Below are 26,211 nucleotides of genomic sequence, written 5' to 3' on the forward strand. Positions count from 1 at the left end.
AAAGGGAGTAATCAAGAATGAATTTTGGTTTTTGCTTGGGTGGGTGGTAGTTTGAATTTATAGAGATGGGTTAAGACTTGGGGAGGAACACACTTGAGTGTATATATGGCAGGTTGTGGAAGAATCAAGGCCTCTGTTCTAGAGATACTAATTTTGAGACATGTTAGGCATCCCAATGGATATCAGGTTGGCAGCTGGATGTAGGAGTCTGATGATCAGAGAACAGATCTGGGTTCTTTACTCTCTGACGGTTGACCTCTCCCTCCTTGCAACTCTCTTACCCCTTTGGTTTTTGTAACATCAGTTTCTTCCTGTCTTTGTCCCATCTCCAGATCCTCTTCTTTCTCCCTTCTTTTGAAGTTGATATTCCCTAGGGATCCATTCTTGTCCTCTTTTTCTAACCTACACTGTCTCTGGGCTGCCAATCCAAATAAAGAACTTCCAAATATTCTTAAATGCTCTAACATAATATGTACAGTGATCCCAAATTTCTCCCCGAACAACAGATCTGCATATTCAACTGCATAAAGGTTGCTGCTGCTTGACTGACCCACAAATCTCTCAAACTTAATTATGTCCCAAACTAATGAATTAGGCTTCTTTACAGCTTCTGTAAATGGTAATACTCCCCACTTAGCTGGCAAGGGTCAAAATCTTAGATTAGTATAAAATATTCTTTTCCCCAGTAAACCAGAACTCAGTGTGCCTGGAGTCCCCCCCTACACAAGAAGAAAAAGAAATATTAAATTATAGACTCATGAGCCAGGAGCCCCAAATGCTGGTTCAACACTGCTGTATCTTCTGTTTGCCCCTTCTGAACACCCTTCACCCTTCCCCACCCCGCTTTCTGCCATGAAGCCTGACATACAAACAGATCCTGTGGCCAATAAGGAGTCCCAGCAGAAGACTGGAGGGAAAGGAGGAGAATGAGGATTCCTCCAGCTCTCTTCCTTCAAACTACCACTCATTCTTTAAGTTCTTGGTACAAAATGATTTTATCTCTGAAATGGTAGAGAGGATAATTTGGGATGGGCTGGGGAAATCAAGGGCAGTAAGATATCAGAAGTAAAAAGACCACTGAAGAGACTTTTGTAATAGTATATAAGTATATAAAGTACAATAATACATATTGAGATGTAATAAGGGCCAGTAAGGATACACATTCTTTGAGTGGTGGTGGTACTCAGTAGCTTCAATTGTGTCCGACGCGACCCTATGGACTGTAGCCTGCCAGGTTTCTCTGTCCATGGGATTCTCCAGGCAAGAACACTGGAGTGGGTTGCCCTGCCCTTCTCCACGGGATCTTCCCAACCCAGGAATCGAATCCACATCTCCTGTGTCTCCTGCATTGCAGGCAGACTCTTTACCCACCTGGGAAGCCATTCTCTGAGAGGCAGCCTCAGTGTTTTCATCTTCCTGCTTCCAATGTCTAACCCTGCTTCCCATTGTAGAAAATATACTCAGCACGTATTATTCAAATAAAATAAGAACTATGAAATAACCAAAGATGAAGAATCCAAGGTTTACCTTGTATCCATTGTCTTCTTTGCGGTTGTGAGATGCCGTAATCATCACACCTGCAACTGCATTGAGTTCCTGGACTGCATATGGCTAAAAAAGCAATAATACTGTAATTCTGTTTCCTAGCTACTCATACATTTGACACAAGAATAACTTTGATTAAATAACTGGAAAAGACATTAAGATGTAAATAGCCTAAAAACTTAATAATCAACTCCAGGTTCACTAGGTGGGATATAACTAAAGCCAACTATTAGGTCATCAGTAACCACCTAACTGTTAGACTGAATGCTTTCCCCCCCCCAGTCTCATTTAACTTAGTCTTATAATTATTTTGTTCCTTTAACAAATATTTAACAAACACCTACTATATACCAGATATTCCACCAGACTCTGGAGATATGAGAGGGGAATTTACTCATAAAATATTATACCTGGAAGTAAATTTAGAAATAATCTAATCTATCATATTTTACACACTATATATTGTTTATTCAATATTATGTAATCATAAGCAAGAATTATATAAGCATGGAACATAGGTCTCTTGCCTTTTGATTTGAAGATCTTTACATACACTCTGTGGCCTCTATGGCATATAAAAATGAATTTACCATTTCTCCCAAAGTTAATTGCCAGGTTGAATTTCCCTTTTTCATCACAGTTATTATTTATTTGCCTAAAATGTTCCTCCATTCTACCATCACATCCAACTTCTTTCCTCCTGGCCATGGGGGAATGGGCATATGACACTGATCTGACTACAGTAACCTATTCCTTTGATGATTTAACTCAGAGACTGGCTCATAAGACCCAATTCTTCTCCAAGATGTTTTTGCTGCAAGTAGATTTCCTCTGACTCAAAGACATGGTGATAAAGAGTGCCAAAAACAACTTCCCTAGCAGCTAGAGCAGAACCACTTGCAATAGGATAGGAAGGCCAACACACAGTTACAGATGGAAATGGTAACCCAGAGGCAGACTCCTACAAAAAAATTCAGCGTTTCTGGGCCCTCCTTGGTTACTGTCATTCATTAGAGCTAATTGTTTAAAAATTCCTTCAATTCTTTGATCCACTCTGTATACGGCCAATAAATCACTAGTAACAGATTATGGAGACATTATCTAATCATCTAACAATTGGTAAAACTTGCCAACAAAATCACGTAGACCTGACATTTTTATTTTGAGAAGAGTAATAAAAATCAGTTCAATTTCTTTAATGACTACAGGTCTGTCCAGGCTTTCTATTTCTTATCAGTTTTGATATATTAATTATTCAAGAAAATTGGCCAGTTCTCCTAAGTTTCACATTTATTTGCATCACGTTCAGAATATTGTGGTTTTCTTAATCTGTTCTTAGTCACTCAGTCATGTCCAACTCTTTGCGACCCCATGGACTGTAGCCCACCAGGCTCCTCTGTCCATGGGGATTCTCCAGGCAAGAATACTCGAGTGGGTTGCCATGCCTTCCTCCAGGGGATCTTCCCAACCCAGGGATCAAACCCAGGTCTCCTGCATTGCAGGAGGATTCTTTACCATCTGAGCCACCAGGGATTGTCTTTTTTCCTTTTTTCTTCAGTACCCTTGCCAAAAGGCCTGTTTTACTATTTGTCTCTTCAGAAAGCCAACTCCTGCTTTTGTTGATACCCTCCTTTTCTTTATTCTCTATTTAGCTGATTTTTCCTTTATCATTAGTATTTTTTAAATTTTATTTGGATTTATTCTGTTTTTATCCTAACATACTAAAGTCTTAGTTCATTACTTAAAACTTTTCCTAATAGATTCATCAAGACTATAAATTTCCCTTTAAGTAGAGCTTCAGTTAAATCTCATAGTTTTTTTTGCTACTTAGTGTTTTCATTGCTGCTCTTAAAATCTAGACAGTCCTTGCTTTGCAAAGTTCCAATACACATGAATTTCTGATACCATGTTTAAGTAAATAATACCAGTCTCCTAAAAACATGCTCAAATTTCAGCTGCCTATGCTGTAACTATATCAAGTAAAAACTTGGCTCCTAGCTCTTCAGTCTGAAACAACTATGTATATATGAGATCCATCATGATTAGTAACTGATCACGTCACTATTGGTCACTGTGCATCTGTAAGCTATTGCACAGACAGCAAAACATGTAGCTGTGTTGCTGCTTTACCTCCCAGAGATAACTCATGTGACAGTTTTGCAAAACTGGATGACTGAAATTAGGAAATGGCCAACAAAGATGAAAGTGCAGCAAAGAAGCAAAAAGTAATAATGGTGGAAGTGACATTTGAATCAATCATAAATGAAGTTATAGAAAAATAACTGGGAACATTGACACTGCTGTCATTCAAGAGACTCCAGATAGGCAATCAGATCAGCTTAGTGAAGGTGAATGTATGGATATAAGTTAAGGATGTGTTTGTGATGAAAACAATGAGGTTGTCCTAGAGTAAGTGATACTGGCAAAAAAGGAAATTCTCGAAAACATTTTATGACATTGAATGTGCAAAAGATAAAATGTGGAAAGTTGACCCAGACTTAGTAGGGAATTTGATAATTCACCAAGGCATAGAAAAGACGCACACTCATTGTTAAGTTATATGACAAGAAGCAAGCACTGTTCACACTCTCGAATTTTTAAAGAAGAAATAGAACACTCAAGTGAGTGTTTTATAGTAATTTTGCCTGCTTGATAAATCAGTTTCTGAAAGAAGAATATTAAAATATCCCACCATGACTCTAGACTTATCAACTTGTTATAGATCAAATTCTTAGGTGGTTCAACACATATGTGTTGAATGAAAATAAAGTCAGAGCAATATTTGTTTTCTTTAGGTCCTTTGTATCATTTAATATAGAACTTTATGCATGACAAAGATTTGAACCCTATTTGATTTAAGAAATACTTTTTCAAGAGCAGCGATCTGTATGATCAATGATATAACACACTTACTACGAAAGGTGTAGGAACATATCTTGAAAAAAGATACACAGGAACATCTTTGGCCAATAAGACTGCAGCAGTTAGCTTAGCAAGCCTGAAAAAGGGACAGAGATTTCACTTGGTCCTTAGCTTACCATACTTAAAAAAACCAACCTCCCACAAAATAAATGCATTACAATTGTTCTGAATATACAGCAATCTAATCCAACCAATTCTTATAATCACTAGTTATTTAAGCTTCATGCTTCAACTTTAAATTGTTAATAAACAAGATTTTTTAAAAGGAACTTTAACAAGGAAGAGAATTGACATTTTAATTTCCTCCTTTTTCCTGATTCAGCTTTTGGTGGCTATTTTACTAAGAAATAAAATTTTCCTTTTGCAAAAGGCAAAAAACATGGAAGAAAGTGAAACCAGAGACTTTGACAAACACAATATACCTTTTTACCCCCTAAAAAAAGTATCACTAGATCATGATCATCTATGTGTGAAAATATGCCGAATCTAATAAAATGGGATTATAGTGAGAGAATACAACTTACATAATATTGCTACCCAGTGCCTTTGCCAAAATAATAAAATCATAAGATAATCTATGATGTCATTCTAAATACTAACTTTAAATATTTAAAAATTTACTCTTTTCTGTAAAAAGCAAAGGTTATCTTTGAAATGCTGATGTTTCAGCTCTAAATAAACACCAGCATGTGATCACATTTTTTGGACAGTTTCCTGTTTCAGAACTCTTATTACTGGGCATAAAATTTTTTTCAGATTTTATTCCAATCCAGTCTAATCTCTGAAACAATTAATACTGTACCTCTGGCTGCTGCAGCTGCTAGTTACTTGACCCCGTGTGTCATACCCAACTACAAAGCCTCTTTGCTTGAAGTCTGAGAAACATCTCTCAAGGTATTTGTACATCCCCTGAAGCAGATAAACAGAAAAGGTTAATTCCTGAGTAATGCCTGCATTTTCAGTGACTTAAAGTCTATGCTTTTTATGTGTGGTGTGCAGCTAATTGGCTCCCAGGGAACTGGCCTCCTCATTTTGCCCGTGTTCACCAACATGAGAGCAACAATCTTCAGTCCTCAAATGTGAGATGACAAACACCTGTTTCCTGAAGTTTTGGACACATTTGATACACAGAAATATCAAGAAACTGTTAAAGATAATACAATGCATAAAACATTAGGTAAAAAATGATGGGACATGAAAGTCAGTATGCTAAAGAAGAAAAACTGTTAGAAGAACCAAAAGAAACTGCTGTTTGCATTAAGCCTCTAGAAAATGGAAGTTTGACCGTTTTAGGTCTTACTAAATCATAAGACTGAAGCTAACCATAAGAGTTGATCTATTTATGACATAAATATTTTACATCAGCAATATAAACCTCATTAGAATATTTCTTAAGATGGCTGATCCCATTCCTTAGTTTTAAAATCACAAAGAAAATCTTATAAACAAGGAAAATTTGCACCAAAGGAGACAAAAAGTAGAATAAAGTATTTAATATTGAAAATACCACAATAAGCCAAAGCCATTTAACTATTTTATGAATGATTTGCTAACTTTAATAAACACTTTCAACTATATGAAACTAACACTTTTAAAATGTTGCCACATTTAATCCTCACAATAACCCCAAAAAGAAAGAAACGCAGGTACCAGTTTTATTTTTGTCTCTGTTTTTCAACATCTCTTCCAAAAGAAAGGAGACAAAATAAGATTGAAGCTCCATTTAATGACTTGCCCAAGGCCATTCATTCACAATGTTATACTAATTTAATGAAGACCTACGATATGGCAGGCACTGCCACGTAACTATGGTGCCAGTACCAAATAAGGTCCCAGTGACTTCTGGGAACTGGGAACTTCCTTCAAAGTTCTTTCAAGTATAATTATTCTTCCCAACCTACTCCTTATGAGTGAGTGTGTCTGTGTATACACGTGCACTCACGCATGTATTATAGCCCAAATTGACCAACTTATTTATTTCTAATGATGATGCTATCCTAAAATCTCACAGAATCTCATACTTTGGTGTAAAAATCCATCTTATCTTATCCCACTATACCTAGGTTCTGAAAAAAAGCTAAAGTTTAAGAATCAGATTCAATCTGGCTTTTCTACTTCACATATTGGAATCTCAGCTCCTGTAAAAATTTGCACTTCTGTAGAAACTGATTTTCAAACACCTCCTCCACTCCTTTTTGTAAAGTCAAGGAATCTTTAGTCAAAATGAAATCTTATGAGGAATCCCAACATATCAGAAAGATCTAACTGAAGCTTTTCTGAACGAGGAAAAGAAAGGGGATGGGGACAGGAGCTAGCAAGCATCCTACTCTTCAGTCATCTTGTCATTATTTGTTCCCAAACCCCTGCATTAGCCATTGAGTTTAAAGAATTTCCTCAGAATAAGATCTATTGTTTGCCAGTATTGATTAGAATCATATCTATTGAGCAATTCTGTAGTTTAGGACTATTTTTAGTATATGCTAAATGTATTTTGGCCTCCAAAGTGGAGCTCCCTGAAACAGTTAAAGATGATTCACTGGAAAGAGAATTGTTTCTAGAATAAACTGCATAAAAATGGGGAGAAATAAAACAAATGGAATCATATCAACACTGCCTTAACTCTCAAATTATATGGAAAGCCATGTTAAAGGGAAATATTTTCAACTAAAATTTCCAAATACTCTGGTTAACCTTTATCAGTGGCCACATGCCAAAATAGATCACCTTCTATCTAAGTTTGCTTCTTTGTATTAAATGAAAATGTCAATAACCATTTCCTGGTTTGAAATGCAAAGTAATACTGTCAAGAAGTTGATGATGGCAACCAAAATAACCAGAACGTCAGTCTGTGACCCTAAAGATACATACGTGACCTCTAAGATGCGTCTTGTGTAAGACCAAAGGTCAGAATTTATGTTACATTTTTCATTTGTAAGAAAGTATCTTGCTGGATATAAAGCTTTTTTACCATTTTTTTTAAAACCTAATTTATAAAGCAAAAAACAGTGATAAAAGTACACATATAATAATAATACTTACCTGTGTTGATTGTATTACTGTAAGATCATTAATATAGCAAAATCCTGCCCCCATAGCAGAACGAAGTCCTGCAGTTCCAAAAGTCATTCGGCAACAAAGCCTATCTCGCAGCTCCTTGTTCATCCCATTCCTTAACAGATTTTCAATTTGCTCTCTTGTTTTTGGATTCTATTAAAAAAAAGATGCATTAAAACTTAATCAGAATCACAAGTAGAGTCCTAATAGGAAGCCCTTCTGAGGAGCCAATAAGTTTTATTCATATATTACAAGGTTCTGCATTTACTATAAATATATTAGTATAGACAGAAGCCTGGCATGCTGCAGCCCATGGGGTCGCAAAGAGCTGGACATGACTGAGCAACTGAACAACAGCAACAGTAATAAAACACACCTGCTATTTACTGAGTCCCCAAAGTGCCCAGACCCTAATGAGGGTGCTTTATATATCTCTAATCATATTTTTAAAAATACTATATTTAAGAAAATTTTAACAAACTGACAACCTTAAGAGCTATGGACCCAAAATAAAACTTAGTCAAAAATGACATCAATTATTACCAACTATGTTAAGTTTTAAAAGAAATGTGGGAGCTATTAAATAAATGTAATTACAACATGCCTATTAAATACTTCCTAAACGTCTATAATTCAAAATGATCAGATAAGCCTTGTGTGTGTGAGTGCGTGTGTGCGTGTGTGCGTGTGTGTGTTTTCAGTCATGTCCGACTCTTTGACACCCCAGACTATGCTCTGCCAGGCTCCTCTGTCCATGGGGTTTTCCAGGCAAGAATACTGAAGTGAGTTGCCATTTATTCCTCCAGGGGCTCTTCCCCACCCAGAGACTGAACCCGTGTCTTTTGCATTTCCTGGTGGATTCTTTATCACTGCACCAACCGGGAAGTCGCAGATAAGCCTTACTGCTCTTTAAAATCACAGAAAACTGTTCAATTTATCTATAGCAGGAAAAAAAAACTGACTATACAAAGGTCTTAAGTTTAAATATGGACTTGATTAAGATTGAGAATGAAAATTCAGTTCAAACTTGGCTTGTGAAGCAAGACTTGCCAACATCTTCATTTTAGGATTCCTATTTCATTAGCACATACTTCAAGTTATTTTCATAAAGCTCAGGATGCCTATAAGTGAAAATAGTGCTTCACAAGCGAGTAGCAAGTTTTAAATGGAAATGCAATTATAAATAAGAATAAAATTTAAATGGAATTTCCAGTAGTTTATTTTTAGGACAAAGAGTCAAAAGTAAGAAAATAAGGTAAAACATAACTTCTCTCTTCCATTACCATACATAATATGGATTGAGTCCCTACTAACTTCTTAGATTGTCTATATCTACAATCTATACAATGATAATGAATATTCAGAATGATAAGCCAAGACATATGAAAGATACTAGAGTATATTTGCACTTATAGAGAAATAAAATCATGTTAATATATAATTTAAACAAAAAAGTATTCTAGTAATAGTGAAAATTAAAGTTATTTGGATACATGCCAAAAACTAATGAGAAGACATGGAAATTTTGATTAACTGAAATTACAATCTGATTAAACTAGATGGATGATAAAAATGTATGTATATATATAGAGAGAGAGAGAGAGTGTGAGCGTGCCTTGACTTAAGGAGTCTCTATTTCATAAATGACACAAACTAACAAATACAGAGTTACTTTTACAATATGAATAGCTATTAAGAGAAAAATCAAAACAATAAAATAAAACAATAAAATTATCTGGGCTACTATATATTATTCCAATGCCTGTATTATACCACCAAATTTGATACAGAAGTCAAAGAGATTTGAAGAGGATTAACATTGGAGAAGGCAGTGGCACCCCACTCCAGTACTTTTGCCTGGAAAATCCCATGGACGGAGGAGCCTGGTGGGCTGCAGTCCATGGGGTCGCTAAGAGTCAGACACAACTGAGCGATTTCACTTTCACTTTTCACTTTCATGCATTGGAGAAGGAAATGGCAACCCACTCCAGTGTTCTTGCCTGGAGAATCCCAGGGACAGGGGAGCCTGGTGGGCTGCCATCTATGGGGTCGCAGAGTCGGACACGACTGAAGCGACTTAGCAGCAGCAGCAGCAGCAGCAACATTTCAAAATTATGACCCAGCAATCCCACTGCTGGGCATACACACCAAGGAAACCAGAATTGAAAGAGACACATGTACCCCAATGTTCATCGCAGCACTGTTTTTAATAGCCAGGACATGGAAACAACCCAGATGTCCATCAGCAGATGAATGGATAAGAAAGCTGTGGTACATATACACAATGGAGTATTACTCAGCCATTAAAAAGAACACATTTGAATCAGTTCTAATGAGATGGATGAAACTGGAGCCGATTATACAGAGTGAAGTAAGCCAGAAAGAAAAACACCAATACAGTATACTAACACATATATATGGAATTTAGAAAGATGGTAATGATGACCCTGTATGCGAGACAGCAAAAGAGACACAGATGAGTAGAGCGGACTTTTGGACTCTGAGGGAGAGGGAGAGGGTGGGATGATTTGGAGAATGGCACTGAAACATGTATACTATCATGTAAGAAACGAATCGCCAGTCTATGTTTGATGCAGGATACAGGATGCTTGGGGCTGGTGCACGGGGATGATCCAGAGAGATGATATGGGGTGGGAGGTGGGAAGGGCGTTCATGTTTGGGAACTCATGTACACTCGTGGTGGATTCATGTCAATGTATGGCAAAACCAATACAGTATTGTAAAGTAAGGAACGAAGGTGAAGTCGCTCAGTCGTGTCCGACTCTTTGCGACCCCGTGGACTGTAACCTACTAGGCTTCTCCGTCCATGGGATTCTCCAGGCAAGAATACTGGAGTGGATTGCCATTTCCTTCTCCAGGGGATCTTCCCAACCCAGGGATCAAACCCGGGTCTCCCGCATTGGAGGCAGACGCTTTAACCTCTGAGCCACTGGTTGTAAAGTAAAATAAAGTAAAAATAAAAATTTAAAATTAAAAAAAAAAGAAAAGGAAAAAAAAAGAAAAACAAAACTGAAAAGACTGAAAAACTCCAGTACTATACACGGTACAAGGCAGTATCACACAGTTAGTTACACTTAAATTAGGATAGGCTTTTCAGAAACATTTTGCAGCAATTATCAATATCAAACTGCATATGCCTTTGACCCATAGATTTCTCTGTCCACAGTAATATGTTCAAATGAACAAGATTCATTCATACAAGAATATCCATTGCAGTATCTTACTGCCAGTAGTATTACTACCATCATATTGATGAAGAGATTAAGATTTAGAGAGGGAGCCTCGTAACACTGAGCTAATTTTGCCAGTCTAGACAGGAACTGAATCCAGGTTGATCCGGCTCTAAAGCCTGTTCAGTTCAGTTTGAGTTGCTCAGTTGTATCTGACTCTTTGCGACCCCATGGACTTCAGGATGCCAGGCCTCCCTGTCCATCACCAACTCCTGGAGCCTACTCAAATTCATATCCATTGAGTCAGTGATGTCATCCAACTATCTCATCCTCTGTCATCCCCTTCTCCTCCCACCTTCAATCTTTCCCAGCATCAGGGTCTTTTCTGAGTTGGTTCTTCATATCAGGTGGCCAAAGTATTGGAGTTTCAGCTTCAGCATCAGTCCTTCCAATGAATATTCAAGACTGATTTCCTCTAGGATGGACTGGTTGGATCTCCTTGCAGTCCAAGGGACTCTCAAGAGTCTTCTCCAACACCACAGTTCAAAAGCATCAATTCTTTGGTGCTCAGCTTTCTTTATAATCCAACTCTCACATCCACACATGGCTACTGGAAAAACCATAGCTTTGACTAGACAGACCTTTGTCAGTAATGTCTCTGCTTTTTAATATGGTGTCTAGGTTGGTCATAGCTTTTCTTCCAAGGAGCAAGTGTCTTTATTTCATGGCTGCAGTCACCATCTGCAGTGATTTTGGAGCCCCCCAAAATAAAGTCTATCACTGTTTCCATTGTTTCCCCATCTATTTGCCATGAAGTGATGGGACCGGATGCCATAATCTTAGTTTTCTGAATGTTGAGCTTTAAGGCACCTTTTTCACTCTCCTCTTTCACTTTCATCAAGAGGCTCTTTAGTTCTTCACTTTCTGCCATTAGGGTGGTGTCATCTGCATATCTGAGGTTATTGATATTTCTCCCGGCAATCTTGATTCCAGGTTGTGCTTTATCCAGCCCAGCGTTTCTCATGATGTACTCTGCATATAAGTTAAATAAGCAGGGTGACAATATACAGCCTTGATGCACTCCTTTTCTGATGTGGAACCAGTCTGTTGTTCCATGTCCAGTTCTAACTGTTGCTTCCTGACCTGCATACAGATTTCTCAAGAGGCAGGTTAGGTGGTCTGGTATTGCCATCTCTGTAAGAATTTTCCACAGTTTGTTGTGACACACACAGTCAAAGGCTTTGGCATAGTCAATAAAACAGACGTTTTTCTGGAACTCTCTTGCTTTTTCAATGATCCAGCAGATGTTGGCAATTTGATCTCTGGTTCCTCTGCCTTTTTTAAATCCAGCTTGAATATCTGGAAGTTCACAGTTCACATATTGCTGAAGCCTGGCTTGGAGAATTTTGAGCATTACTTTACTAGCGTGTGAGATGAGTGCAATTGTGCGGTAGTTTGAGTATACTTTGGCATTGTCTTTCTTTGGGATTGGAATGAAAACTGACCTTTTCCAGTCCTGTGGCCACTGCTGAGTTTTCCAAATTTGCTGGCATATTGAGTGCAACACTTTCACAGCACCATCTTTTAGGATTTGAAACAGCTCAACTGGAATTCCATCACCTCCACTAGTTTTGTTCATAGTGACACTTCCTAAAACCCACTTGACTTCACATTCCAGGATGTCTGGCTCTAGGTGAGTGATCACACCATCGTGGTTATCTGGGTGGTGAAGATCTTTTTTGTATAGTTCTTCTGTGTATTCTTGCCACCTCTTCTTAATGTCTTCTGCTTCTGTTAGGTCCATACCATTTCTGTCCTTTACCGAGCCCATCTTTGCATGAAATGTTCCCTTGGTATCTCTAATTTTCTTGAAGAGATCGCTAGTCATTCCCATTCTATTGTTTTCCTCTATTTCTAAAGCCTGTACCATTTCACTATAAACAAAATAATTATGTAGGGCAGGTTAATAATACTTCTAACAATAATTAACTCCAGCTACAAAGCAAACAATATTCCTTTTTATTATAGCTATATAAATATAAAAATGATCACCAGACATTAATGCTATTAGTTTACAGAGTACACTTCCTAATATTTAATTGCACAACTACTAGAATAAAGCCTAAAAGTATCTTCTGTTATATATCACAATCAATTCTAACCTAATTCTTGGTTCTTAGGAAGCCTGTAATTTGAAGAAAGAATAGATATATTAACAATTCCAAATCTTAATATTGTTAAGCATCTAAATATGAGCCAATATATAATAACTCAAATATACCTAAAATTACAAAACTGTAAATAACACTTTAAAATGTTTCTGATAGAGATGAGTGTCTAAACAGTAAACATCAGTTTTATATTAACTACAGAGAAAAAATTTATTTTTTTTCTAGTTTATTTCTAGACAAGTTAAAATAGGAAACTGCAATCTGAAAATCTGAAGAGTGAATGTAACTGACATTTACTTCTGAGGGTCAGCCAGCGTAGAGACCCAAGTGTAGAGTCCTGAAGCAGAACATGTTTTCTAAACCAGATGCTTCCTGACTGAGTCCAAAATACACTCTTGTTAAAGCAATAATTTTTTTCTCTTTAATCTTGGTTTAATTCTAAATTTAATTTCTCCATCTTCAAAAAATTATGGAAATAAATGTAAACTAAATTGGTTTAGGAAAAAACTTGAATGATTACACTTGTCATAAAAAATGATATTTACTTAATAACAACTGGCTTAATAAAATCTGAATAATAATCACTAAATGAATATAAAAGTCATATCCAGTAAATAAAGATGCTAACTACTCCAAAAGTAGAAAATAAATTTAAAAAATACATTGTTACCATTTAAGCATAATATTGATTATGCCAAGATTAGTGTGAAATATAAAAACAATCAGTTTATTTCAAAGCTTAAGATTACATAAACAGTCTTTAACTCATTTTTTTTTAATCACAAAGCACATAAACTTAATTGAAGTTGACTATTCAGTGACACAGTAATATATATCTCTATAAAGGTTTAAATAAAAATATTTCTCATATAAGGTAACCAAAATAAAACATTTCAAATAGTTACTGTTTTATTTATTCTGATACATCTCACCTTTTTTGACAAATGAAAAACCCAACTGTTGGTTAACTAGTTCAGGAGGTCATTGCAGGGTAATGAAGAGACCATAGACCTTATGATTCTAGGAAGAGTGGTCCTGATCTTGAGTCTGCAATTGGCTAGCTAGATAATCCAGAACAAATCACTTGACCTCCTCTGAGACCTTATATTCTCAGTAGAGTATGATAACTTTTTAGATTATCTTTTCAAGCTCTACAGTAAGAGATCATGTGAGGGACTATATTAAATCTCCAGTCAGTAGCATCTCTTACTAGTACTTTGGACAGATAATTTTACTCTAGTATCCTCTCTTATAAGAAATAGAAATGATGTTCTGCTCTTCTTCCTGGGTCACAGACAGAATATATCTTCCAGCCTCCCTTAGAGTTACATGAGATCATGTGACAGAGTTTTGGTCAACAGATCTGAGGAAAAGAGATGTGTGTCAATCCAGGCCATTAAACACTCCCTTACCACCAGCCACCTCTGCCCCCTCCCCATCCTCTCTTTCCCCATCAACTCACAAAAGAGAGAGGGCTCCAAGGACTTATAGGAGTATGTAGCATCAAGACGGAATAGGTGATTCACAGAGCAAAATTCCCCTCTACCTCCTACCTCACAAATATGCCAACAAATTTTGGAGTATTTGCTACTACAGCTAACCTGCCCTAGTTTAGTATTCACAGAGGAATATCACATACCACTCAAAACTTTTTTGGGGTGGTAGACTGAAAGAAATTACTTCACTTTGTATCTTCAGGGCTTATGTAGTATCCTGGCTGAGCTTACTCTTTCCATATCGTTGTCAGTTTCTTTAACAGATTAAAACTTAAAAGCCTTGAGTTCTTTACTCAGTCTCTTTTATCGAATAAACTATGAGCCCTCGGACAGGTCACTTCTCTCTGAAGCTCATCAGTACAATTTAGAGGTTGGAATTTAATCTGAAAAGACCTCATTCTGGTATATAGCTTCTCTATATGCATTTTTTTTAAAAAAGAAGAAAGAAAAGATCCCTTCAAACTCTAACATTTTGATTGTTAGATTCACTTTGGAATCTAGTCAACAGTTTAACTTCTTCATTGCTCTCTATTTAATTATTTCTCCAATGAAGTTCATACTTGGAAATATTTTTGTCCAACAAAATACATCAGCTTATTTAAAAAATTTAAATCAAGGACAGTTGCCAATTGCTAAAAATTAAACGCATCTTAAGTACTACCATGTGCTTAGTTGCTCAGTCGTGTCTGACTCTTTGCGACCACATGGACTATAGCCCGCCAGGCTCTTTTCTCCATGGGGATACTCCAGGCAAGAACACTGGGGTGGGAATGCCATGCCCTCCTCAAGTACTACCATATACACTCCTAATTTCAATCAAAAACAAAGAGAACTTAGTATTTCAAATGGATGATAAACAGACACATATATAAGTTTCCCAAGGTGTTTTACAAGGTTGACAGTTAAGTCAGGAATTTGAGGATCCCAGATTGGTAATAGCACCCAATTGCTAGATATCTGCCAATATTTCTCTCTCCTTTAATCATACAGTTGGGTACTTACACAGCAGCCTGGCTAAGGGCTATACTTAGTCTACCTTATAGATAAGTGTGACCATGTGACTAAACTCTGTCCAATGACATGAAAGTGGGAATGATACGTTCCATTTTCAGGTCTTTCCCTGAAAAGGATTAAGTGTACACTCTCCTAAATCTTATTCCTCTTCCCATGGGTTGAAGTCATTTTGGATCAGTAATGGCAGTCACATTTTGAGGATGGCACAGGTCCCCTCCACCAGGCCTGGTCAGCCACTAACCTCTGAAGGTTATAAGAGAAATTATTTTCTCTCTGCTTTGAACCATTATATTTCATAGTCTTTGCTACACACCTTTGACTGTACCCTAATACAGTAGGTGATGGTTGTGTTCTGATGTGAAATAAGGTTGAGCCTTCTTGACTCCCAATAAAATAGTTTTTCAATACACTGAATTCCATCCCCTATCATTTCTCCTTCTCCTACCTATCTAAGCATTCTTCTTGCCATTAATACATTAAATCAACATTCATCAAAGTCTTTATTTTGCAAACATTATGGGGAAAATAACTACGCTTATATTTTTGCTACAATCCCAAATGCAATGTCACTCAAAGTATTAAAATAAAAGTTAACAGATGATAGTAGAAATTTCCTTAAAAAGAGTAATCACTTACATAATGGTGGCATGTGCTCAGTTGCTAAGCTGTGCCCAACTTTTTGCCACCCCATGGACTGCAGCCTGCCAGGCTCCTCTGTCCACGGGATTTCCCAGGCAGGAATACTGGAGTGGGTTGCCATTTCTTTCTCCAGGGGAATCTCCCCATCCTAGAGATGAACACAGGTCTCCTGCACTGGCAGGTGGATTCTTTACCACCAGGGAAGCCCAACTACATAATGGTGGTATCTTCATAGTTGATAGCAGTGACCATATTTTCAACAACCTTATATCTGTCACAGTAGCTAGCTTGTACGTTGTACACAGAAGATGTGTTGACTCAGAATCATAAATAGTGACAAAATAGCCATGTTCTTTCAGGGAACATCAATATTAGAGAAAGAGAATATTAGAACACGTTTAAGTAACCATGCGATCAAATAGAATTCCCAATTGAAATGAATTTTCTAATTAAGTGGATATATTTTTTAAGATAAAGGCCTTTGGAAAAATAATTTCATGTTATCTTTGAGGTTAAATTAAATAACAAATATATACTATTTGTGATCAATCAAAATATTACTTTGTTTTAATTATTAATGTATTTTCACTATCAAGAACAGAACCTGGTACCCGGTAGACACTCAAATGTTTGTTGAATTAATTAAAAATATCTCCTTCTTAAGCACACACTATATGCTAGGCACAGCAAACGCTATAGGGAACAAGAAGATAGTGTCTCTGCTCTTGTAAAGCTCAAGATCTACTGAAGCATAACAATAAGTAAAAGGGCAATTACCACATCAAATATAAAAAGTTTTAAAATAGGAGTAAGTAACAGGGTTCTACAGGAGCACATAAGATAAGCCTCTAACCCAGAATGGATTGAAAGACAGAGAGCACAGCCAGGGAAAGCTAACTGGAAGAAGTAATATCTGAGCTGAAATATGAGTAGAAATTGGAGGAAAAAGGGTGAAGATCAAGTTGAGGGTAGAGAAATAATGACTTCAGCATTAGACTTATTTATTAAGTTTGAAATGGTATCTATAGCTAGCATGCCAACTATTACCTCCCTACCCAATAGCTTCTTCCAGTAATCAAGGAAATAAAAATTGAAATAAGATACCATTTTTCACTTAGAAATTTTATTAAGAGTTTTCAAAACTGTAAGCCCAGTGCTGGGAAGGGAGGGTATAATAATTACAATGGCAGGGGTAACAAACCACTCCAAACTTACTGGCTTAATCAATAGTCATTTATTTCTCATAGTTTCTAGGGGTCATGAATTAGAAAGGGCAGAGCCAGGACGGGGCTAGCTGGGGCTGTCAACTGTATATTTATAGTGGTCACTATATGTGACATGACTCCAAGGGCAAGTATCTCAAGAACAAGCAAGCCAGGGGGAAGTTACATTACCTTTTATGATCTAGCCTTGGAAGTCAGGAAGCTTCAAGGACTTCCCTGGTGCTCCAGTGGCTAAGACTCCACACTTCCAATGCAGGGGGCCTGGGTTCAATCCCTGGTTGGGGAACTAGATCCCACAAGCTGCAACTAAGAGTTCTCATGCTGCGACTAAAGATCCCACATGCTACAGCTAAAAGTCAGGTGAAGCCAAATAAATAAATGTGCTGTGCTCAGTCACTCAGTCATGTCTGACTCTTTGCGACCCCACGGACTCTAACCCAACAGGCTCCTCTGTCCCTGGGATTTTCCAGGCAAGAATACTGGAGTGGGTTGCCACTTCCTTTTCCAGGGGGTCTTCCTGACCCACGGATTGAACCCATGTCTCTTGTGTCGGAAGGTGAGTTCTTTACCACTAGCACCACCTGGGAAGGCCAAATAAATAAATAATAAATATTTAAAAACAACAACAAAAAAAGAAAGTCAGGAAGCTTCACTTCCACTGTTCTGTATTTCTGGAGACAGTTACAAAAGTCTCCCCAGGTGTCAGATGAGGAACTAAACATCCTACCTTTCAAATAAGGTGCACCGAAAGTACAGCATGTTAGATGGGATAGGTATATATGACACACAAAATAAAAATGCATAGGATACCAAAAAATGATACAGAGCAACATAACATTTCATACATATGGATGGAAAATACATATGAAAAATACAATCTTTCATACAAGGAATATACTTAGTGCAGTCGCTCAGTCATCTGACCCTTTGTGACCCCCATGGACTGCAGGATGCCAGACTTCCCTGTAAATAACCAACTCCTGGAGCCTACTCAAACTCAAGTCCGTCGAGTCAGTGATGCCATCCAACCATCTCATCCTCTGTCATCCCCTTCTCCTCCTGCTTTCAATCTTTCCCAGCATCAGGGTCTTTTCCAATGACTCAATTCTTCGCATCCGGTGGCCAAAGTATTGGAGTTTCAGCTTCAGCATCAGTCCTTCCAATGAATATTCAGGACTGATTTCCTTTAGGATGGACTGGTTGGATCTCCTTGCAGTCTAAGGGACTCTCAAGAGTCTTCTCCAACACCACTGTTCAAAAGCATCAATTCTTCGGCACTCAGCTTCCTTTATAATCCAGCTCTCACATCCAAACATGACTACTGGAAAAACTATAGCCTTGACTAGACGGACCTTTGTTGGTAAAGTAATGTCTCTGCTTTTTAATATGCTGTCTAGGTTGGTCATAGCTTGTCTTCCAAAGAGCAAGCATCTTTTAATTTTGTGGCTGAAATCAACATTTGCAGTGATTTTGGAGCCCTCAAAAATAAAGTCTGTTGCTGTTTCCATTGTTTTCCCATCTATTTGCCATGAAGTGATGTGACCAGATGCCATGATCTTCGTTTTCTGAATGTTGAGTTTTAAGCCAACTTTTTCACTCTCCTCTTTCACTTTCATCAAGAGGCTCTTTAGTTCTTCACTTTCTGCCATTAGGGTGGTGTCATCTGCATATCTGAGGTAATTGATCTTTCTCCCGGCAATCTCGATTCCAGCTTGTGCTTCATCCAGCCCAGTGTTTCTCATGATGTACTCTGCATATAAGTAAAATAAGCAGAGTGACAACATACAGCCTTGATGTACTCCTTTTCAGATTTGGAACCAGTCAGTTGTTCCATGTCCAGTTCTAACTGTTCCTTCCTGAACTACATACAGGTTTCTCAGGAGGCAGGTCAGGTGGTCTGGTATTGTCATCTCTTTCAGAATTTTCCACAGTTTGTTGTGATCCACACAGTCAAAGGCTTTGGTGTAGTCAATAAAGCAGAAGCAGATGTTTTTCTGGAACTCTCGCTTTTTCAATGATCCAACGGATGTTAGCAATTTGATCTCTGGTTCCTCTGCCTTCTCTAGATCCAGCTTTAACATCAGGAAATTCATGGTTCATGTATTGCTGGAGCCTGGCTTGGAGAATTTGGGCATTACTTTACTAGCATGTGAGATGGGTGCAATTGTGCAGTAGTTTGAACATTGTTTGGCATTGCCTTTCTTTGGGATTAGAATGAAAACGGACCTTTTCAAGTCCTGTGGCCACTGCTGAGTTTTCCAGATTTGTTTGCATATTGAGTGCAGCACTTTCACAGCATCATCTTTTGGGATCTGAAATTCCATCACCTCCACTAGCTTTGTTCATAGTGATGCTTCCTAAGGCCCACTTGACTTCACATTCCAGGATGTCTGCTTCTGTCACAGTCCATGGTTTCTCCAGGCCAGAATACTGGTGGGTAGTTGTTCCTTTCTCCAGGGGATCTTCCCAATCTAGGGATCGAACCAGGTCTCCTGCACTGCAGGCGGATTCTTTATCAGCTGAGCTACCAGGGAAGCCATTATTAGACCCAGAAATCCTTCTACTATACAGTATTGTACTACATTAGTTTCATATACACTTAACTGACACATAGTCAACTATATGTACTTAGCCCTACCTCCCAAAGCATTGCTAAGAATTACATTTTGTGCACGTGCTCCATTATATATAGTGAATTACTATACGTTGTCGTTTAGTTGCTCAGTCATGTCCAGCTCTTTTGCAACCCCATGGACTGTAGCCCACCAGGTTCCTCTGTCCATGGCATTACACAGGCAAGTGGAGTGGGGTGCCATTCCTTTCTCCAGGGGATCTTCCCAACCCAGGGATCAAACCTGTGTCTCCTGCACTGGCAGGTGGATTCTTTACCACTGAGCCACCAGGGAAGCCCAAAGTACTATATACATTATTGTTATATATTACTGTATAAAGATAGATACTTGAAGTCACATATTCTATAGTTCATAGGCAATTTAAGAGTTTTCCAAGAGTAATTTTTTACTTTATGGAATTTTCATTATTTACTGAGTTTAGAATCTAGCTCCCAAGTAAGACAAGAGTCCCCAGTACCAGGGATATTCTGACAATGAAGTTACCTATTAGTGATATTTTAGACATTTTAATTCTGAACAGGAGCTTAAACAAGATGATATCTAGAATCCTGTCAATTGAGATTCTATAACTATACTTAATTCAATTTGTACCAGAAAAAGATTCATGGCCTGATGTTTAATATATATTTTGAAGTAGTAAAAATACTACCAATAACTAGGAAAAACTTTCCTATCAGAATGAAAACTATCAACAAAGGAAACAATAAGATGGATTTTTTTCTTTTTTAATAAAGCCCAATTTTCATATTCTTCTGAAATCATGCTACAATTATGGTCTGACTAATGGTCTATGGTCAAAAATTAAATAGGTTTATCTCATGTATATGTCATCTTTACATACGCTACAGAAATAAACCAGAGGAAAAAAGCTACATGCAAAACAGTGCTCTCAGCATTATTTAAAGTAGCTTTTAAAAAATCAGAAATACTCTATTTTATCTATATGAGATGATGGATGTTAACTAAACCTACTGTGGTAATCATTTCACAATATATGTAAATCAAACCATCATGCCATATATCGCTGTGAGACATATGGGGTTTTAGTTCCCCAACCAAGGATTAAACCTGTGCCCCCTGCAGTGGACGCATGGACTCAACCAGTGGACCACCAGGGAAGTCCTGTACACCTTAAACTTATACAGTGATGTATATCAATTATTTCTAAAAAAAAAAAAAAACAACTGGACAAACATCAGAAACACTTTAAGATGTTCAACAAACAGAAAATGTTAAGTGTGACATACCTGCCAAATATTATCTGTCAATAAAATTATAATTATGTTCTGCATGATAAAAATTACATAAATAGATCCAAAAGACAAATTGAGGAAAAAATATTTGCAATCAAAACAAGCAAAAATGCAATTAAAAAAAGTGTGCAGAGGTTCTCAATAGACATTTCTCCAAAGAAGACATACAGATGGCCAACAGACACATGAAAAGATGCTCAACACCTCTAACACCAGAGAAATGCAAATCAAAACTACAGTGAAGTATCACCTCACACTATTCAGAATGGCCACTACCAAAAAATTCTCAAGTAATAAATTCTGAAAAGGATGTGGAGAAAGGGGAACCCTCCTACACTGTTGGTGGGAATGGTGCAGGCATGATGGAGAACAGTATGGAGGTTCCTTAAAAAAAAAAAAACCCATATGATCCAGCAACTTCACTCTCTGGTATACAAAAATCCCATTCCTGGAAAAGACAAAAACTCTAATTTGAAATTTTAGACAAATAGACAATTTTGTTCAAGGGAAAAAAACTTGATTAGAATTATAAACATGCAAGAGATTAAACCATAAAATGTACCCACAAAGAGAGCTCCAGCCTCAGTTAACTTTATTGGCAATTTCCAAAGTACATTTAAGAAATAGATCATTCAAATCTTAAAAGCACTCTTCCAGAGAAGATAAAAGAGTGTACTCCCATCAGTTCTTTTCCTGTGTCTAGCTTAACCTAGATACAACAGACATCATCAGAAAGAAAAAAATCATTGTCTGACCTCACCAATGAACAAAGGAGCAAAAATCCTAAGTAAAATCTATCAAACCAAATCCAGCAATATATAAAAACAATAATAAATCATGACAATGTGTTTTTATGCCAGAATACAGTGTTGGTATAATATTTGAAAATTAATCAAGGTTATCCACAACATTGACAGGTTTAAAAAGAAAAATCAAATGATAATCTGAACAGACACAGAGAAAGTACCTAATAAAGTAAAACACTTACTACATATGATAAAATCTTAGCAAACAAGGAATATAGAAAAACTCAGGATGTGTGTCCTAAGATCCCATTAAGATTCTCCAGAGATCCTCTTAAATGGATGGTTGTGTCCATTTCTAGCAGCTATAGGTACTACTGCTATGAGTTCCCACATGCAACATTCTCTGGAGAACTTCCTTGGGATGACTGGAACCAGCTTATGCAAAAGACCTGAGAGTTATACACACCTTTCCCTCATGGCCAACAGCTAATGATATTTGGTGCAGAAGTATAACTCTATTGTGCAATTAACACTCCAGAAAGCATAGAATCAAGCTGATTAAACTTGATTAATTAAACTTCACCTGGAATTATATCATTGCTTAGTTCTTTCCTTTCCCTATCCTGATTCCCTCACGCCTTTACAGGTTTCTCCTGAGAGCATTCCTTTTATAAACCACTTGCACAGAAATTCCTCTTTGCTTCTAGGGAACAAACCCCTAAGATATATATAAGTAAGTTTAAACTTTCAACTTTCAGCACATAAGGAATAGAAAGGAACTTCCTGAATCTGATAATGGCAAGCTATAAGGAGAAGAATGAGAAGGAGGAAGGCAGGGTGGGATGGGGTGGCAAGACAGAAAATCCTATAGTCCTAGTCAAACCTATAAAGCAAGAAAAACACACAAAAAGTACAAGAATAGAGAAGAAATGAAACTCACATAATCTGCAGATGAAATGATTGGGCACATTAAAGAGAATAAATAATTTTTAGAATTACTAGAATATAGTAAGAGGTTTTTGATACAAGGTCAATGTTCAAAAGACAACTATATTTCTCTATACCAGCAAACAGAAAGTAATAATTTTAAATGGCATAGAAAATATCATGTACCACCTGTTTCCTGTGTTGGCCAAGAAAATTCCAACCATATCTGACCTTCCCACAGATAACAACTGTGACCTCTCAGACCAAATGAAAAACAAAGAAACAAAAACAAAATCCACAAGACCTTAAAGTCCGAGAGAGTGAATAAATACAGATTTGATTCTAAAAGGGAATTAACACTTAGGAGAAGGAACCAGCACAGATGAGTTTCCTAAGTTTATGGTTTTTGAGAACAGACAGCGGTCAGAGCCTTGTGCAGTGGCTGAAACACCAATGGAAATCCCACGGTCCTTATGGCCCGAAGAAACAGAGCACCGGATTCAGGGCAACCATACCCACTAGAGTACACATCCAAGAAAGGGGAGATTTAGACAGGGAGAACCCCACATTCTGTCCATCAACTGTCCCAAACTCTAGCTGACTCCTCTACTACATAAGTGTGGGATAGACAATCAGCTAAGGATAAAAAAACAAATTGAGATTTGAGAAACCTCTCAGGAAACAGCGTGTATAGTCTGAGTTCTACCAAGTTAATTACATACTAAAATAAACAAAATAAACACTCTCCAGAGGAAAAACGGATTCCAGGCTCTCCACAGTATAACACTCATCATGCCCATGATGCATCCGTAATTATCAGACAAATGAAGAGTTAGAGAAACACGGTGCACTCTCAGGAGCAGAGATAATGAGTGGTGACCAACCCTAACATATCCAGATGTTGGAATTAGCCAACAAGGATTTCAACAGAGCTATTACAAGTGACTTAAAGAAAAATGCTCTTGGAATGCAGGGAAAGATGAGACATCTCACAGAAGAAATAAAAACTATAGAAAGGAACCAGATGGAAATTTTAGAACTCAAAAATACAATATCTGAGATTAAAAATTCACTGAATGGTCCTAATAGCAGAATGGAGACGAAAGGGTCCATGAACTAGAAGACAGATCAACAAGAATGATCTATTCTGAAATACAGAGAGAAAAAAGATAAAAATAAATAGTCTCAGAGATGTATCCAATACCAAGAAATCTAACATATGTATAAAGAACACTAAGAGAATTCATTGCCAGTGAATCTGTATTATAATAAGGGCTAAAGGAAATTCTTTAAGTTGAAGGGGAGGGATATCATTTGGAAACTTGAATTTTGGGGAAAGAACGAAGAGCACTGGATCTAGTAGAAAGCTGGATAAATATAAACAGACTGTTTTTTCTTCTTAATGTCTTTAAAATGCAGAGGACTGACTAAAGCAAAAACTATAACACTTTTATAAAAAGTGATACAAATGATAAAGGATGGAGGTGGTATTGATAAAAAATGGGCCAACACTGTTGCAAGAACTTACAATATTAGTGGTATAATATTAACTCTAAATAAATTGAGGAAAGTTAATTTTCCAAAATTGAAACTAACGAAACAAAATCCTCAAAGTCCAATATCTATTAATGAAATTGTATTTGTTCTCAAAAAGCTTCAGGCCCAGATGGGTTAGGTGGCAAATTCTATCAAACATTTAAAGAAAAAATAATACCATCATACAAAAAGGTTTTCAGAAAATAAAGCAGGGAACATTTCAATTAATTTTATAAGGCCAGCATAATCCTAATACAAAAATCTAACAAATATACAAAAAGATCCTTAACAAAATATATAAAAATAATAATACATTATGACCAAGTAGTATTTATCTGAGGAATATCAGTTGAATCAACATTCAAAAATCACTATAATTCATGATATCACAAAGTAAAAAAAACTGTTTAATGTTATGGTACATCCAGACAATGGACTATTATTCAGTGATAAAAACAAATGAGCTCTCAAGCCATGAAAAGACATGGAGGAAACTTAAAAGCATATTACTAAGTGAAAGAAGCCAATCTAAAAAGGCTAACTACTGTGTGATTCCCACTATGTGACATTCTGGAAAAGGGAAAACTGTGGAAACTAAAAGGATCAGTGGCTACCAGAGGCTGAGGGCTGAGGAAGTGATGTAACAGGTGGAACATAAAGGATTCTTGGGGTTTCCCAGGTGGTTCAGTGGTAAAGAATCCACCTGCTAATGCAGGAGATGCAGGTTCGATCCCTGGGTCAGGAAGATGCCCTTAAGGAGGAAATGGCAACCCACTCCAGCATTCTTGCCTGGAAAATCCCATGGACAGAGGAACCTGGTGGGCTATAGTACATGGTGTCACAGAGTCGGACACGACTAAGCAGAGAGAGAGAGGATTCTTAGGATAGTGAAACTATTCTGCATGATAATATAATGGTAGACACACATCATTACACATTTGTCCAAACCCATACAATGTACACTACCAAGAATAAAACATATGTATAATAAGGCTGGCCAAGATGGCTGTTCTCTTCCTCCCTGAATACACCCTATTTGATCAGTCCCTGCTTCACCTACACTCTACCCACATGACTAACCTTCCTTCCTAATCACAGAGACATACTTGCCCCCAGCTCCAGCTAGGGATTGCTCTAGTCTCCAGATCAGAACAGCTCCAATATGATAGTTTATCAAAGGGGCAGTGATGCTCCTCTGCTGGTTTCCCTGGTAACTGATGTGCCAACCTGACATCAATTTCCTTTGCTAACTGGTAAATTTCCTCACTGCCTTTCCCAATAACTAAGACTACTGCCATGCCATCTGCCATACATGATGGGGTGTTGCTCCAGGGCCTTGCTTCAGACATGTAAGATGCCCCTGTCCATTAAATCACTGATGTGTCTGTTGCTGACTGTAGGCTCTTTCTTCAGCCTGAGGCTAGGCAAATACAAGGCATGAAGGTCTGTGGGGTGAGGCTCAACAGCATACTGGAAACAGTGGATTTTGGGTGATTAATGTGTTAGTGTACGTTTATCAGTTCTAACAAGTGTACCACACTGGTGGGGGATGTTGATAATGAGGGAAGCTATTCATGAGTGAGGGTAGGGGGAATATGAGAAATCTCTCTCTGTACTTTACCTTCAATTGTGCTGTGAACCTAAAACTGCTTTAAAAATAAAGTTTTAATTTAAAAAAAAGCAAAAAAAGCATTTGACACAAACTGAACCCCAACAACACAAGAGAAGACTCTACACATGGACATCACCAGATGGTCAACACCGAAATCAGATTGATTATATTTTTTGCAGCCAAAGATGGAGAAGCTCTACACAGTCAGCAAAAACAAGACCGGGAGCTGACTGTGGCTCAGATCATGAA

General features: G+C 37.4%; 1 protein-coding gene across 1 annotated transcript in view; it reads right to left on the reverse strand.

Moving 5' to 3' along the window:
* Window positions 1-26,211, reverse strand: part of PGM2L1 (phosphoglucomutase 2 like 1) — a 54,622-nt gene that overhangs the window by 16,579 nt on the left and 11,832 nt on the right. Inside the window, exons 2-5 of the mRNA XM_052652946.1 lie at window positions 7,507-7,674; window positions 5,270-5,376; window positions 4,459-4,543; window positions 1,528-1,611 (exon numbers count right to left, since the gene is read on the reverse strand). Coding sequence (XP_052508906.1) covers window positions 1,528-1,611; window positions 4,459-4,543; window positions 5,270-5,376; window positions 7,507-7,674 — 444 coding nt within the window. The remainder of the gene's footprint in view (window positions 1-1,527; window positions 1,612-4,458; window positions 4,544-5,269; window positions 5,377-7,506; window positions 7,675-26,211) is intronic.

This window comes from Budorcas taxicolor, chromosome 15 (genome assembly GCF_023091745.1).
Source record: "Budorcas taxicolor isolate Tak-1 chromosome 15, Takin1.1, whole genome shotgun sequence".
Classification (NCBI taxonomy): domain Eukaryota; kingdom Metazoa; phylum Chordata; class Mammalia; order Artiodactyla; family Bovidae; genus Budorcas; species Budorcas taxicolor.